This window comes from Bos javanicus, unplaced genomic scaffold, assembly GCF_032452875.1.
Source record: "Bos javanicus breed banteng unplaced genomic scaffold, ARS-OSU_banteng_1.0 tig00001919_1, whole genome shotgun sequence".
Taxonomy (NCBI): domain Eukaryota; kingdom Metazoa; phylum Chordata; class Mammalia; order Artiodactyla; family Bovidae; genus Bos; species Bos javanicus.
The window spans coordinates 60,454-78,809 of NW_026893787.1; the positions used below are offsets into that span (position 1 = coordinate 60,454).

General features: G+C 38.6%; 1 protein-coding gene across 1 annotated transcript; it reads right to left on the reverse strand.

The window, feature by feature from the left end:
* Window positions 1–9,754: 9,754 nt before the first annotated feature.
* On the reverse strand, window positions 9,755–17,380 carry LOC133243996 (ATP-binding cassette sub-family C member 4-like). Its single transcript, XM_061410682.1, has 3 exons — window positions 17,295–17,380; window positions 10,264–10,436; window positions 9,755–9,785 (listed from the first exon to the last, which is right to left on the reverse strand). The coding sequence occupies exons 1-3, from the start codon at window positions 17,358–17,360 to the stop codon at window positions 9,755–9,757; spliced, it is 270 nt and encodes an 89-aa protein (XP_061266666.1). The 5' UTR covers window positions 17,361–17,380.
* Between the last annotated feature and the right edge of the window lie 976 nt (window positions 17,381–18,356).

The window sequence follows — 18,356 nt, forward strand, 5'->3', positions numbered from 1 at the left end:
TCTCCTCTTGCATTCAATCTTTCCCAGCATCAGTCTTTTCCAAAGAGTTGGATCTTCACATCAGATGGCCAAATTATTGGAGCTTCAGCTTCAACATCAGTCTTTCCAATGAATATTCAGGATTGATCTCCTTTAGGATTGACTGGTTTAATCTCTTTGTAGGCCAAGGAGCTCTCTAAAGTCTTCTCCAGCACCACAGTTCAAAAGCATTAATTCTTTAAGGCTCAGCCTTCTTTATAGACTAACTCTCACATCCATACATGACAATTGGAAAAGCTATCACTTTAACTATATGGATTTTTGTGGGCAAAAAGATGTCTCTGTTTTTCCATATGCTGTCTAGACTTGTCAACTAGCTGTTCCTTGATAGCACTTACATCCAAAATGTACTGAAAGCCAAAACAATCTTGAGAAAGAAGAATGAAACTGGAGGGATCAACCTTCCTGACTTCAGTCTATAAAGCTAAAGTCTTCAGACAGCAGAGTACTGGCACAAAAACAGAAATGCAGACCAGTGGAAGAGGATAGAAAGCTCAGAGATAAACCCAGGCACCTGTGGGCACTTTATTTTTAACAAAGGAGTCAGGAACATACAGTGGAGAAGAGACAGTTTCTTCAATAAGTGGTGCTGGGAAAACTGGACATCTACGTATAAAAGAATGAAATTAGAACACTCCCTAACACCATACATTAAAAAGAAACTCAAATTGGATTAAAGATCTAAATGTAGGACCAGAAACTATAAAAACTCTTAGAGAAAAACATAGGCAGAACACTCTTTGACAAGATCCTCTATGACCTGCCTCTTCGAGTAATGGAAATAAAAGCAAAAATAAACAAATGGCACCTACTTAAAAGCTTTTGCACAGTGAAGAAAACTATAAGCAAGGTGAAAAGACAACCCTCAGAATGGGAGAAAATAATAACAAATGAAACAACTAACAAAGGATTATCCTCCAAAATATATAAGCAGCTCATTCAGCTCAATAACAAAAAAATAAACTACCCAATCAAAAATTGGGCAGAAAACCTCAACAGACACTTCCCTAAGAAGATATACAAATGGCTAATAAACATATAAAGAGATGCTTAACATCTCTCATTATTAGAGAAATGCAAATCAAAAGTACAATCAGGTATCACATCATACTGTTCAGAATGGCCAGCATCAAAAAATCTACAAACAAATGCTGGAGAAGGTGTGAACCAAAGAGAACTCTCTTGTACTCTTGGTGGGAATGTAAACTGATATGGCCACTATGGAGAACAGTATGGAGATTCCTCAAAAAACTAGGAATAAACTACCATATGACCCAACAATCCCACCACTGGATATACACCCTGAGGTATGGTTTCATCATTGAAAAAGACACATGTACCCCAATGTTCACTGCAGCACTATTTACAATAGCTAGGACATGAAAGCAACCTAGATGTCAACAGATGAATGAATGAATGAATACAGATGAATGAATACAGAGATTGTGGTACATATACACAATATTCAGTTCAGTTTAGTTGCTCAGTCATGTCTGACTCTTTGCAACCCTATAAACTGCAGCACGCCAGGCCTCCATGTCCATCACCAACTCCAGGAGTTTACTGAAACTCATGTCCATCGAGTCAGTGATGCCATCCAGCCATCGCATCCTCTGTCGTCCCCTTCACCTCCTGCTCTCAATCCCTCCCAGCATCAGGGTCTTTTCCAATGAGTCAACTCTTCTCATGAGGTAGCCAAAGTACTGGAGTTTCAACTTCAACATCAGTCCTTCCAATGAACACCCTGGACTGATCTCCTTCAGGATGGACTGGTTGGATCTCCTTGCAGTCCAAGGGACTCTCAAGAGTCCTCTCCAACACCACAGTTCAAAAGCATCAATTCTTCAGCACTCAGCTTTCTTCACAGTCCAAATCTCACACCCATACACGACTACTAGAAAAACCATAGCCTTGACTAGACGGAACTTTGTTGACAAAGTAAGGTCTCTGCTTTTAATATGCTGTCTAGGTTGGTCATAACTTTCCTTCCAAGGAGTAAGTGTCTTTTAATTTCATGGCTGCAATCACCATCTTCAGTGATTTTGGAGCCCAAAAAAATAAACTCTGATACTGTTTCCTCTGTTTCCCCATCCATTTCCCATGCAGTGATGGGACCGGATGCCATGATCTTAGTTTTCTGAATGTTGAGCTTTAAGCCAACTTTTTCACTCTCCTCTTTCACTTTCATCAAGAGGCTTTTTAGTTCCTCTTCACTTTCTGCCGTAAGGGTGGTGTCATCTGTATATCTGAGGTTATTGATATCTCTCCCGGCAATCTTGATTCCAGCTTGTGCTTCTTGTTCAAGCCTGGTGTTTCTCATGATGTACTCTCATGATGTGTGAGTAATACACAATATTACTCAGCCATAAAAAGAATGCATTTGACTCAGTTCTAATGAGGTGGATGAACCAAGAACATTAAACAGAGTGAAGTAAGTCAGAAAGAGAAAAACAAATATATATTAGTGCATATATATGGACTCTATAAAGATGGTATTGATAAACCTATCTGCAGAGCAGCAATGGAGATGCAGACATAGCCAGTGGAAATTTGCACTATCATGCAGGGAGCTCAAATCCGCTGCTCTGTGACAACTTAGCATGATGGAATGTGGTGGGAGGGAGATTCAAGAGAGAGGGAACATATGCATACCATGGCTGATTCATGTTGATATACAGCAGAAATCAACACAATATTGTAAAGCAATTATCATCCAATTAAAAATAAATTTAAATTTGAAAAAAATGTACTGAACACCTATCAGAATGATATGTAAAGGATCTGCAGAGTGTTCTATACTCTGTAAGAATCTAAAGCCAGAGTTCAACCGCCTGTACTCTGCAATACAAAATCTCTCTCATGCACACATGACTGCACACATTCTGACCCCACCCCCAGCACTGCTTCAGATTCTCAGCAGACCTGCCTTCAGCCTGCAAAGTATTATTAAGACTCAGTCATGATGCTTAGTCTCCAGAGGCTTCTGACTGAAAAAGGCACTGAGTGCTTGTTACCAGATGCCTGTTGGAGATCAGGTGAAGAGTGTGAACCCCGGAGACAAACTTCAATTACAACTCCCTGCAGCAGCCTCACCTGTTTGGCTCTTTCAGTGTGGGCAGTGGCCTCAGCCTCACCCAGTTGTTGCATCATCTTGTAAAATAGGCTCTTACTGTTTTGCAGCAAATCATGTGGTGGACTGTATTCTTTCACTGTCCCTGAATCCAAAACCTGTTTATCAACAGAAAGAAACCCATTAGCAGCATGCAATGTATCCCAGTAACATATCGTAACTCACACAATATTTTGGAAAGGGGCAGGAGGAGAAAAATGGAGAGAATCTATTTAGGTGGTAGGCCTTGTGGTGTGTAAATGGTTTGATTACCTTGTTTTACCAGGCAAAATCCTAATAAAACTGTGCAACCTCCGGCTGGGACTTGAATCCATGGTCTTTAAATTAGAATCACTCACCTGGTGTCTGAACGTACCGAAGTTCAGCTGCTTTATGTCTCAGCTCAGAAAGAATTCAGTGAGAGACAAAGTGATAGTGAAGAAGTGGATTTATTTAGAGAGATAAAGATTCTATTGTATCTTTGTTGTATACTTGATAAGAATGTGTTCCAATAAAACAGTTATTAGTCAAAAACTTCACTCTCACTACTTATATGGTATGGAAGCCTTAAGAATATGTTCTAGAATATTGGTCCCCAGATTTCTTCTTCACCTTACTGTAGCAAGAATCACAAAATCTTAGGAAAACTACCTTCTTACAGTGTTTTCATGACAGATTCTTCTATTTCAGCTAAATTTTATTGAGTCCTCATTTTCAAAGAATTCACTGATTTAGCTATTACTATGTTTTGTTTCCCTGGAGAAGGAAATGACAACCCACTCCAGTATTCTTGCCTGGAAAATCCCATGGACAGAGGAGCCTGGCAGGCCACAGTCCTTGGGGTCACAAAGAGTTGGACATGACTGAGTGACTGAACACACACATACAGATTCTATAGGCAGACTGCAGGCCATCTCAAAAGGCAAGAGTGGCTATAGCAGAAACACACTCAAGGGACAGAGTGTGGATCATCTCAGAAGGCGAGAGGCCTCTGATTATTTAACTTATATGCAGTATACATCATGAGAAATGCTGGGATGGATGAAGCACAAGCTGTTGTCAAGATTGCTGAGAGAAATATCAATAACCTCAGATATGCAGATGACACCACCCTTATGTCAGTAAATGAAGACCTAAAGAGCTTCTTGATGAAAGTGAATGAGAAGAGTGAAAAAGTTGACTTAAAACCCAACATTCATAAAATTAAGATCATAGCATCTGGTCCCATCACTTCATGGCAAATAGATGGGGAAACAATGGAAATTGTGACAGACTTAATTTGGGGGGCCTCCAAAATCACTGCAGATGGTGACTGCAGCCATGAAATTAAAAGACACTTGCTCCTTGGAATAAAAGTTATGGGCAATCTTGACAGCATATTTAAAAGCAGAGATATTACTTTGCAACAAAGGTCCATCTAGTCCAAGATACTGTTTTCCCAGTAGTCATGTATGGATGTGAGAGTTGGACTATAAAGAAAGCTAAGCGCCAAAGAATCGACGCTTTTGAACTGTGGTGTTGGAGGAGACTTTTGAGAGTCCCTTGGGACTGCAAGGAGCTCCAACAAGTCCAACCTAAAGGAAATAAGCCCTGAATATTCATTGGAAGGACTGATGCTGAAGTTGAACTTCGGCTATCTGATGCGAAGAACTGACTCATTTGAAAAGACCCTGATGCTGGGAAAGATTGAACGTGGAATTAGAAGGGGATGACAGAGGATGGGATGGTTGGATGGCATCACTGACTCAATGGACAAGAGTTTGAGTAAACTCCGGGAGTTGGTGATGCACAAGGAGGCCTGCGTGCTGCAGTCCATGGTATTGCAAAGAGTCGGACTGAACTGAACTGAAAAGAGCACTGAATCTCTTGTCAGAGAGGTTAAGATGCTTCTTGAATTTGGCTGTGGTTGTAGTTTATTATTCTGAGAGTGAAAGGCTGGCAAAAAGAGCTCCTACTTAAGCAGCTTTAGCAGAGCTGCTTTGTATAGAATAAATTTGTAGAAATCCAGTTTTCTCATTGGATAAGACTAAAGAAGCAAGAAAGAAATTGGGCTCCAAATTCCAGTGATCACAGCCTGGCATAGCACACAGGGAAGCCCAGTCTGGATTGCTGAGGCTCTAAATCTCTTTTGTCACAAATTATCTTTCCTTGCTTCTTTCCTTTTTCCAACTGCCTACTTTTCAGCCACTTTATTGCTCATTAATATGTCCACTAATTGGATGCTGAAAGGAAGAGGAGGGGGCTCTTAACTCTGCCTTTCTGCCTGTTGGTGACTTTGCTTAATAGTTTCAGAGGGAAGGAAGAGTCTGAAACAATTGGCCTAAATGATGTACCCAGGAAAACAGTTTTGATGTGAAGTGGTTTCCTGGTAGCTTAGACAGTAAAAAAAATGCTTCCAATGTAGGAGACCCAGATTCCATCCCTGGGTTCGGAAGATCCCCCAGAGAAGAGAATACCTACCCACTCCAGTATTCTTGCCTGGAGAAATCCCATGGACAGAGGAACCTGGCGAGCTACAGTCCATGTGGTTGCAAAGAATCAGGCATGACTGAGTGACTACTACCACTACCACTACTAGAGTAAATGTATCTTAAGAAAATACCCTGAAACTCTAAGCAAGACACAGGTTGTGTTTCACATCTAGGTATTGTACTTAGTCCATCCTATGTCATTTAGTGGGAATTGTTCGTTAAGTCTCATAAAGGCCATTTTCCCACTAACCTTTTTTAACTACTGTGCATCACTGCTAAAGGCATCTTTCTCAAAAGAATTGAAGAATAATTGAATCTGTCACATCCACCTAATTATTAAAATGTCCTATAATTTGGCATGCCAATTTAGATGCCCTCAATGTGCAATTTTACTTAAACATAGAACATATAACTATTCCTCTTGACTTTGAAGAAGAAAACACACACACACACACACACACAATTTTAAAACACAGGTCTATCCCATGCCAAAGACTAAGTAAATAAGTATGAAATTGGGGCAGCAGACAGATGGGCCCCAGGCTGCCCAGCTGGAGTTTGTCCTCTCTGGACAGATACTCCAAGAAGAAGACAATAGCAGGAGGGAGGAGAAGCTGAGCTCTGCCCAGATAAAAGATAAACAGGCCACATTTTCTCATTCTCAAGGTTAAGAAGACCTTCCTACCTACACGTGTGCAGAAATGTTCCTTGAGGGTCAAAAAGGGAGGGGTCACCACGCCACTGTAGGTGATGTCAACCTACCCATAAGTCTCTTCTCTAGGATCCATCTTGCCTAAGGGATGTATGCACACACATGGGAGGACCTTGAGATAAACCAAGTACAGACTCCGAGTCAGATAAAACAAGATGATTGTCCAAAGGAAACCCAGAAAAAAATGCCCCATATAAGTGATTTTACCTATCACAAGTGTACCACTCTTTTTCTGAGCCTGCCCATGTGACTATCTACACGTTATCATTTTCCCTCCTACCAAGCACTTTGTTTCACTACTGTCCATCTGCTTGTGTAAATTCATTTATACAAAGTCAGAAGTCCAGGGCCTTGTCACTGGCTACTGACCCTTGAGGCCTGGTGCCTGGGATTCAGAGCTTTCTATGCCTCAGCCTGACTTCAATCTCTGTCCAGGGAACCAAAATCCTAAGCTGCTGCAGGCTGAGTTGCCTGAGATCAAAAGGTTCATAACTTCATACAATGAACAACTTTACATTCTGCAAAAGCAACAACTTTTAAAAATCACCACTTCAGAGTTGGTGAAAATGAGTTATCTGACTATAAAGACTTTATATATTTTAATGAAAATATTGTTAATATTTTGTCCTTGTGCAACTTTCTACTTTATTCAAATTTGAGGGAAGGCGCCAAGATGGCGGAGGAGTAGGACAGGGAAAACACTTTCTCCCCCACAAATTCATCAAAAGAGCATTTAAACGTCGAGTAAATTCCACAAAACAACTTCTGAATGCCGGTAGAGGACATCAGGCACCCAGAAAAGCAACCCAACTCCTTGAAAGGAGGTAGGAAAAAATATTAAAGACAATAAAAGAGACAAAAGAGGGAGGGACGGAGTTCCGTCCCGGGAAGGGAGTCTTAAAAAGAGAGAAGTTTCCAAACACCAGGAAACCTTCTCACTGCCGAATACGTGCCGAGCTTTGGAAGCACAGAGGACAACATAACAGGGAGAAAAAATAAATAAACAATTAAAACTCGCAGATTGCGAGCCCTACGGTAACTCCTCCAGCGGAGAAGCAGCGCAGACGCCTGCATCCGCCATTAGCAAGCGGGGGCTGGGCAGGGAGGCGCGGCGCGGGCTGCATCGCTGAGAGTAAGAATCTGGCCTGAATACCCTGAGCACTATCTGAGCGAAATAATTTGGGCTAGCAAACCAGACTGTGGGATATCTACCATGCGAAAAGCCAGCCCTAACTTAAGACACCGCCAGCCCGCACACGGAACAAAGGACTAAACAGAGGTAGCCGGCTGCAAACCTTCCCCCTCCGGTGACAGGCAGCCAGAGCCGGAAGGGGGCAATCGCAGCCCCAGAGAGACATTATCTATAAAACTGGCTTCTTTGCTAACTAAAACTTATTGGGGGTCTGGACGGTCAACATCTGCCTGAGAAGGTGCGCTGGTTTTACACCCAGATAACCAAGTGGCGGGGAGGCGATAAGTCGCAGCACTGGCGCTCGCCAAACACCTCATCACCTGAGCTGCTCGGACCTGGGAAGAGCACAAAACGCAGCCCCAACTGAGTCTGCGCCTCTGAGGACTACCTGAGTGCCTGAACCTGAGCGGCTTGGACCTGGGAGGTGCATGCAACCCAGGGCCAGCCTCGGATTGTTCCCGGCGGAACAACCTAGAGCCTGAGCAGTGTGGGCAGGGAGGCTACACGCGCCGTGAGGGGGGCAGACCCAGTGTGGCTGAGGCACTGCGAGCGCACGCCAGTGTCATTTGTTTGCAGCATCCCTCCCTCCCTCCCCATAGCGCGACTGAACAAAGAGAAGAAATACAGCTCCACCCACCAGAACACCGACACAAGCTTCCCTAACCAGGAAACCTTGACAAGCCACCTCTACATACCCACACACAGCGAGGAAACGCCACAATAAAGAGAACTCCACAAACTGCCAGAATACAGAAAGGACTCCCAAACTCAGCAATTTAAACAAGATGAAGAGACAGAGGAATACCCAGCAGATAAAGGAACAGGATAAATGCCCACCAAACCAAACAAAAGAGGAAGAGATAGGGAATCTATCTGATAAAGAATTCCAAATAATGATAGTGAAATTGATCCAAAATCTTGAAATTAAAATGGAATCACAGATAAATAGCCTGGAGACAAGGATTGAGAAGATGCAAGAAAGGTTTAACAAGGACCTAGAAGAAATAAAAAAGAGTCAATATATAATGAATAATGCAATAAATGAAATTAAAAACACTCTGGAGGCAACAAATAGTAGAATAACAGAGGCAGAAGATAGGATTAGTGAATTAGAAGACAGAATGGTAGAAATAAATGAATCAGAGAGGATAAAAGAAAAACGAATTAAAAGAAATGAGGACAATCTCAGAGACCTCCAGGACAATATTAAATGCTACAACATTCGAATCATAGGGGTTCCAGAAGAACAAGACAAAAAGAAAGACCATGAGAAAATACTTGAGGAGATAATAGTTGAAAACTTCCCTAAAATGGGGAAGGAAATAATCACCCAAGTTCAAGAAACTCAGAGAGTCCCAAACAGGATAAACCCAAGGAGAAACACCCCAAGACACATATTAATCAAATTAACAAAGATCAAACACAAAGAACAAATATTAAAAGCAGCAAGGGAAAAACAACAAATAACACACAAGGGAATTCCCATAAGGATAACTGCTGATTTTTCAATAGAAACTCTTCAAGCCAGGAGGGAATGGCAAGACATACTTAAAATGATGAAAGAAAATAACCTACAGCCCAGATTATTGTACCCAGCAAGGATCTCATTCAAGTATGAAGGAGAAATCAAAAGCCTTTCAGACAAGCAAAAGCTGAGAGAATTCTGCACCACCAAACCAGCTCTCCAAAAATACTAAAGGATATTCTCTAGACAGGAAACACAAAAATGGTGTATAAACTCGAACCCAAAACAATAAAGTAAATGGCAACGGGATCATACTTATCAGTAATTACCTTAAACGTAAATGGGTTGAATACCCCAACCAAAAGACAAAGACTGGCTGAATGGATACAAAAACAAGACCCCTACATATGTTGTCTACAAGAGACCCACCTCAAAACAGGGGACACATACAGACTGAAAGTGAAGGACTGGAAAAAGATTTTCCATGCAAATTGGGACCAAAAGAAAGCAGGAGTCACAATACTCGTATCAGATAAATTAGACTTTAAAACAAAGGCTGTGAAAAGAGACAAAGAAGGTCACTACATAATGATCAAAGGATCAATCCAAGAAGAAGATATAACAATTATAAATATATATCCACCCATAAGAGCATCTTTTGGAGAAGGAGGTGGCAGCCCACTCCAGTATTCTTGCCTGGAGAAATACATGGATGCAGGAGCCTGGTGGACTGCAGTCCATGGAGTCACAAAGAGTCAGGCATGATTTAGTGACTAAATGATGATGACAAAGAGTATCTTTAAAGGGATAAAACATGAGAAAGGTGAATATCTTAGATGTGTGGACTTACTGAAAGCTGGTATTGAAATGAGGGTTCTTCCATGAATAACACTTGTATTATTTTCCTTATATTCACTAATTAAAAGTAAGGTTCAAACGCCAAAAAAAATAAATAAATAAATAAACTTAAATTTTCATCCTAAAAAAAAAAAAAAAAAGTCTACTTACAAATTTATCATTTTTCATATAGCAATGGGAAATATTCTTCCCTTGAAAGCTTGAAATTATCAAAAGCTAGATTTAGAAATTTTGCTCTCTTAGTACATCTCATAACAATATTAATACCATATAACATTAGTTTCTAGGATTAATATTATCAAGAGATATCTTTGGGACAAAAAGAAAACTTGAAGACGTTTTTAAGCATCATCAAGCATTTTCCATTTACCACATTTAAAATTCAGATTCCAGGTTTCATGGACCTCAGCCCCTTACCTTGGATCCACATTCGATATGGCTTTGTCAATAAACAATATATGATTTTTCTTGAGAATAACCCTGGCAAGACACACCAGTTGTCTCTGTCCAACACTCAAATTTGATCCTGTTTCTGCTAAGGCAGTATCCATTTTACCAGGAAGACCTTCGATGGTTTCTTTAAGTTGTACCTGTGGATACAGAAAGAAGAACATTTTCCTACACAAATTTCTGCTGAAGGATATAAACCTCATACATTAGAGTTTTGACATCCTCAGGACTTCTTATGTCTCTTACATGTTCAGCCTGATGGGGAGAGCTCCTTCCAAGGAGTGTTCGCTAAGATGGTGGAGTCAACTCAGGACAGAAAGATCTCAGTGTTCCCTATCCCTGCCATAGGACATCCACCAGAAACCCCACCAGGGATTAGTTAAAGAAGTCTCTCAAGAAATTAAGCTATTTCTCCCAATCTGATCTAAACAGAAAAGTTAAAAGGATCTTTACAGTTTTCCCAAAGTATATTTTGCCTAGGTGTTAGTACACTAAGGGAAAAAAAAATTTTAACAAAATTATTGTAGGAAGTATGGTTCTCTAAAGATATAATCTTATCAATACTTTACCATTTTGGACGAGCTAAAGGTTTAAAAAAATACAAATTCAAACAATGGAAAACTGTACCTCATATATTATTAAACCTGGAACCTACTTTGGCTTTGGTTCCTTCCCAAACTTAATCCCATATCTGTTTTACCAGTCAACTGGATTTTCTTCAATATCATAAATGTTTTGCAGTGAGAAAACTCAGGAAAACGAGCACACAACATAACATCTTATTTCCCCCAGACCATGGGTATGGGTGGTGTTTATATGAATCTACTCTGAAAAAATTGCAATCATTCTGTGTAATAGGCTCCAGTTTCAGAGAAACAGACATAGAGAACAGACCTATGGACATGGCGGGAGGGGAGGAAGCAGAAGGGGAGTTGTATGGAGAGAGTAACATAGAAGTTTGCAATACCATATGTAAAATAGATAACCAACAGGAATTTGCTGTATGACTCAGGGAACTCAAACAGGGGCTCTGTATCAAGCTGAAGGGTGGGTTGGCGAGGGAGATGGGAGAGAGGTTCCAGAGGGAGGGGACATGAGTGTGCCTATGGCTGATTCTTGTAGATGTATGACAGAAAACCACAAAATTCTGTAAAGCAATTATCCTTCAGTAAAAAAAAAAAAATTTTAAACTGTAATCATAAGATTAAATAAAACAAACTTTTAACTGCCAGAGATAATCTGAAAGTCACTGGTTGGTAGGAGTCATTTCAATGAATATTTGTTTTGGAGAAATATTATGGAATAAGAACCAAACCCATACTATGCTTGAAGTTAAAGAACAAAAAGTCAATATACTTCAGATTAAGAGACTAACAGATTGATGAGTGATGGCCAGTGAGCAGGGACCCAGAATTACAGTGTCAAATAACAAAACACCAGGGGTGAAAGGGCAACATTTTCATGGTATCCTAAATGCTGGAGTATTTCTATGAACATGATCCTGAATTATGCTCCTGATGGAGTTCAAGCTCAGAAAGAGGGAATTCTGATTTAGGATTAAGTATGGTATTGATATTTACAGAATCTAAAGGGTAAGATTTGGATTGTGATGCAAGTGCTTGTGGTGAAAATTATAAAATGGAAGATGTCAGCTTAGTCACCCCCTTTCCTCCATTACAAGGAAGAGGACTTAGTATTCTATCTATGAAACAAATTCATACATCTGCACCCAGTGATGGGACTAATCCAAGGTGTGACAGCGGCAAAGCTTTTATCACTTTTCCTTCTGAGCTGACATTAGTAATCTTTGTACATCAAATTGGTCTTTCATAAGACTGATGTCTTAACTTTAAAGAAATAATCTCACACTTGCTCTCAATTTGGATGATATCTCATCACTAAGCTGTTTTTTGTTTGTTGTTGTTTTTGTTTGTTTGTTTGTTTTTACTTTCCTTCAGGTTTTCCACTTTGGCCTACAAGGACTGAGGCTTTTGTGAGGTGGCAATGTTTTCCAGTAAACACTGCTTTGTGAGACTGTGAGAATGAGACTAACATGAAGATGAAATAATAAAGGTATGTAGTTGCTAACATCATCAGAGTATAAAATGAGTCAGTATGTGTAGAGTTTGTAGTGGTTGATACAAAGAAATCAACAGATATTGCCCATTATTAATAATGCTGTCAGCTGGCCTCTCTTCATGTTCTGCTTTATTTTCTTCTTCACATGTATCAGCACTGAGAATTTATTACACATGCATTGACTGGTTTTCCATCTTCTCCACAAGAGTTTAAGCTAAATGGTAGAGACTTGATCAATTTTTATGACTGTGATGATCCTAGAATCTGCAACTATGTCTGTCTAAAGGTCTCTCAATAAATATTTGTTGGATGTATGAATGAAGCTATAAGTGCATCTTATCTTGTGACATCTGTTCCTATAAATTAGGAAACAAATTCATACAGATAATTTATATATAGTACTATTTTCTTACTAAATGGAAGTGTAAAAAAATATATTCTCCTAACAATTAACTGGCTCCAAGATACCATAACATCATAATGTAAACTGTGGAAGGCATTTTAAAAGGTATAATTTAAGGAAAACAGAGAGAATAATACTATTGAAAACTATATATCTCAGTATAAAATGCTTGAAATTGTTTTTGAGCTTGGGAAAGTAATAAGCTACAGCAAAACTGAAAGTAATAATCTGAATATATAAGACAACCATTTCTATTATCATGATTTCAGAGTAACCTACTATATATACTGTATCTACTAGCTAGGTGCCAATGCCTCTCACAGGAGATTGTGAGATGTCAGATGGTCTCCATATTTTGTAGAACCTTCCTACTTTTCAAAAAGAAAGGCTGGTGTGGGCTGGAAGAGACACTGAAATGCAATCAACAGATGGAGAAGAGCTTTTACTAGAGCAGGACCAGCAGTTAAGGAAGTAAGCGGGGAGCCCGTTCACCTAAATACAAGGTCCTGGGAAATGGACATATGAGCTGTCTCCACAGCCAGGATTGAATCACGTGATTCCTGATGTACAGGTTGCTGACACCCAGATTTCTGAATCTTGGTTTCCTGTGTGATGAGACACACTTGTGTCCTAATAGAGATACTATCAACATCTAACATAACTGGGTTATTTCTTCACAGTTTTCATAAGGCACACCATCCTTAGTTGTCTATTCTAGGATTAAAGCTGTTTTCTTTTTTTAACAGAAGCAACATATTGCTGATTATTTTCAAGAGTTCTTGGTTGTTTTTTTTTTTTTTTAACTGGAGGATAATTGTTTTATAATGTTGCAGTTGTCTCTTTGATGCATCAATGTGAATTGGTCACTATTTTAAATATATATGTATATTAAATATATATATATATATATATATATATATATATTCCTTTCTTTTCCAGAGTTTTATTTACCATGATTCCTTAACCTTTGAGAGATAAAGTGCTTCATCTTCAGGCACTACTCATGTTATATTGGTAGAGCTGCCCTTGCTTTTTAGGTGTCCCAGTCAGCATTAATTTCTGATGAATTTTCCTCAATTTACAGTAAGCTATTTATCATTACATGAAAAAATTTATTTTCAGAATACCTTGAAAAAAATAACTAAGATGAGTTGGGCAGCATTCATAAAACTGTCTCCCTTCTGAGTGTCCAAATCAGTCAAGGAGGAAGGAGTAGACAAAACTAAGGATTTAAAAATAAATTTAAAAATCTTCTTTTACTTTTAACTGAAGTTCTTAAAGAAGAAAACGTAGTGGTGCCTCCTACTCTCAGGAAGACTCTGAGTTAGGGTTCACATTTTCCATTTGTTTGGCATCACTTATAAACCAGTAGCTGGGGGGTGTTAATCCACCTAAAAATTGATCTCTTTGCTTGAGTTATACTTCTTAGACTGACAAATCATCTCATCACTCTGTTACTATAGGAAGTATTTCTTTATGACATTTGCATGTTTATCAATGAAAGATTTAGTGATATTCTAAAAATTAGAATATCACATAAAAGTCATAAAGGAACAATTCCTAGAGAAATACAAAGATGGGATGATTCCTCCCTAAGAGATACCACTAAAGTAACAGGACCACTTCTGGAAGTGGCATATGGAAACCACACACTTCACTTTGTGAAATAAACTCATATTTATTTCCAATTATAGAAATTTCCAAATGTACTTTATTTAAAGGTAGATCTTAGTATTGTCTACCACTTCCAGTGCTTCATCATTATTAGAATTCAGAGGCCACTACATTTTATTTTGATTTTGACTCCTACAGATGAATTAAATATAAGCTAGAGCCAAGTTCTAAGATAGCTTTTCAAAGGATTTATTTCCCAATTAATGTTTCTTCACTGTCCATGGAACAATGTGTTCTAAAATTCTATAGTAATTTTACTACTGGAGGATCTGTGAAGAGAGATCTCAGGCTTGGAAACAAATTGGAAAATAAGTTACCAATACTTCTAGTATTTTGAAAGGTGTGTACTAATTTCATTATTAAATCTTTCCTCTGAGTCCAGTAGAAGTGGATCCTTCCATCTTTCTTTACATTTGATGGTTAACTTCTCTACCTCTTCTCTTCTAGAATTTCACTGTAGAAAGACTCACTGACTTAAATGAAATCAGAGGTCCACTGCTTCTCAAGTAGAAGGTGAAGCAATCGACCTGATTTAAGAGCATAAAATCCTCACAGTTGCTGGAAAGCAGGGTGGGTGTGTGAGACTCAGTGCTGACATCCTTCAGAAACCAGAAATATTGGCAGGAGATTGTCAGGCCTTCAAGTCGGCTTGCTCACAGTCAAATTCATCTGTGTACTACAGATTTGAGAGCTACCCCTGAAAGGGTGACACGAAATGACAAAAAGTACCAATTCAAAACAACACTGTGTCATTGGGATTTGTGGGAATAAAACAAAAAACATTTTTGTTTTGAGAGAAATAAGCCATGCTTCTCTGAACTGAAGAGATCAATCAAACATTAAGTATTTATTAAGTGCTTACTTTTTAAAAGCAGAAGACTGAGCTAAGTCCTATGAGGGTTTAAAATCTGTCTATAGTTTAGACTATACAAAATTCTAGCAATCAGAATCCAACAACACATTAAAAAGATCATACACCATGACCAAGTGGGCTTTATCCCAGGGATGCAAGGATTCTTCAATATCTGAAAATCAATCAATGTAATACACCACATTAACAAATTGAAAAACAAAAACCATATGATTATCTCAATAGATGCAGAGAAAGCCTTTGACAAAATTCAACACCCATTTATGATAAAAACTCTCCAGAAAGCAGGAATAGAAGGAACATACCTTAACATAATAAAAGCTATATATGACAAACCCACAGCAAACATTATCCTCAATGGTGAAAAATTGAAAGCATTTCCTCTAAAGTCAGGAAGAAGACAAGGGTGCCCACTTTCACCATTACTATTCAACATAGTTTTGGAAGTTTTGGCCACAGCAATCAGAGCAGAAAAAGAAATAAAAGGAATCCAAATTGGAAAAGAAGAAGTAAAACTCTCACTATTTGCAGATGACATGATCCTCTACATAGAAAACCCTAAAGACTCCACCAGAAAATTACTAGAACTAATCAACGATTATAGTAAAGTTGCAGGATATAAAATCAACACACAGAAATCCCTTGCATTCCTATACACTAATAATGAGAAAACAGAAAGAGAAATTAAGGAAACAATTCCATTCACCATTGCAACGAAAAGAATAAAATACTTAGGAATATATCTACCTAAAGAAACTAAAGACCTATATATAGAAAACTATAAAACACTGGTGAAAGAAATCAAAGAGGACACTAATAGATGGAGAAATATACCATTAAAAAATATATATACCAACTAGCAACATCTTAACACTCAAAATCCATTTCATGAAATGATGAGGAGATTCCAAGAAGTAGTCCAAAGGAAAGCACTACACAAACAGAACATCTTCTAGAAACGAACTTAAAACTATAAAAAATGTCACAAAATCTCCAGGGTTCTGTTACTTGCATTTACTCTGCAGGGTTAAAATAGCAGTCAATATATAATTATTATCACATTCCAACTGTATAATTTACCCTTATAAACACTTATGAAACATCACACTATTTTAGTAGTATGATCTCATTTATCTCTCAGTTAATCATGAAAAGCTATTATTGTGTTTACTTAGTAGATGTTCACTAATATCTGAGGAATAAAATGAATATTACAGGGTAATTAGGGTAATAAATTCACAAGGTAACCAATAGAATTTGAACCCATAATTTAAAAATCTAGTTTAGTGCTCTGCTATAGTCAAAGCTATGGTCTTCCCAGTGGTCACATATGGTTGTGAGAGCTGGACTGTAAGGAAAGCAGAGCACCAAAGAATCAATGTCTTCAAACTGTGGTACTAGAGAAGACTCCTTGGACAGCAAGGAGATCAAACCAGTCAATCTTAAGGGAAATCAACCCTGAATACTCATTGGAAGGACTGATGCTGAAGATGAAGCCCCAGTATTTTGGGCACTTGATGCAAACAGCCAACTCATTGGAAAAGTCCCTGATGCTGGGAAAGACTGAGAGCAGAAGAGGGCATCAGAGGATGAGATGGCTGGATGGCATCATTGATGCAATGGAAATGAACTTGGACAAACTTTGGAAGATAGTGTAGGACAGGGAGGCCTAGCATGTTGGAGTCCATGAAGTCCCAAAGAGTCAAACACGGCTTTGGAACTGAACACAACACAACACAAAGACAAAGTAATGTGTTTAGTTGCTTTGGATTCTAAGGAAAAAGCTACAGTGGAAATATGAGGCATTATATTCTCGCTTTTCATCAAAATCAATACACAGATCATCAATGTTCTGTTAGGAGGTAAACAAAATCAGTTACATGGATAAGCTCCCCTTTAATTGCCTGCAGTGCTATAAATCTACACACAAATATACTGATGCTAACAAACTAATAACATTTAACAAATTACCTCTTCTAAAGTATTCCACAGTTCCTTATCTGTATGTTCATTAAAAGGATCCAGATTTTTCTTCATTGTTCCTGTGAATAAAACAGGTTCCTAAATAACCCAAAATAGTAATGTTATCAGTCAACTTTATCCATTTTATTCCAGTACTTACAGAATTAAAATGAACAAAATCAAAATTCACTGTAATCTTTAATAATAAGGTTGTAAATGCCCATTTACAAAAACAGTATCTCTAAAATAATTTTCAGTTGTATAAACTGTGCTGCAAAATATCCTCTGGACCATTGAACACTAACAAAAGAAAGTGCTGAGGTGTGTCACCTTAAGAAAAACCTGAAGAACAGAAAGGAAGATTTGACTTTTTTAATGTCTCACTGGTAATACCTGCTTAATTTTTTAAAAAATCAGGATATAATTATTTGAGAAATTTTATACCAACAGCACTAGATAAATTGTCAATTCTGGTGTGATACTAGGAAATACAAAGAGCATGATTAGTTGAGGTTTGAAAGGGTTAATAGTCAGGCAGGTATGGAGGTCAGGGTCCCCAAAGATGGGGAGAAGGCAAAAAGGCACATTCCTTGGCATAGCAGAAGATTTCTCACATCCTGTGTTGCTATGGGGACTATTGGAAACTTACTTTCTCAAACCTCCAGCTAATATCTGCTCAGCAAAACTGCATATCTTGCTCAAGGAAATATCCTGTCTTAAGCTATGTTAATGAGACAATCTATCTTTCTCAGAAACCTGCTTTTCTTTAAAAACTAATGTCAGCTGATTTATGGATATAATTTATCTCACCCAGAGATACTTCAGTGGGACACTGCTCCCCTCCTGCAGATGCTATCTCAGAATGTATGTTATGGGAGAGGAGCCTGGTGCAGTTCTATCAGCCAGCCTTGTGTTTCTTTTATCTATGATTAGCATCTCATGGTTTTTCCTGTGGTCATGTATGGATGTGAGAGTTGGACTGTGAAGAAGGCTGAGTGCCGAAGAATTGATGCTTTTGAACTGTGGTGTTGGAGAAGAGTCTTGAGAGTCCCTTGGACTGCAAGGAGATCC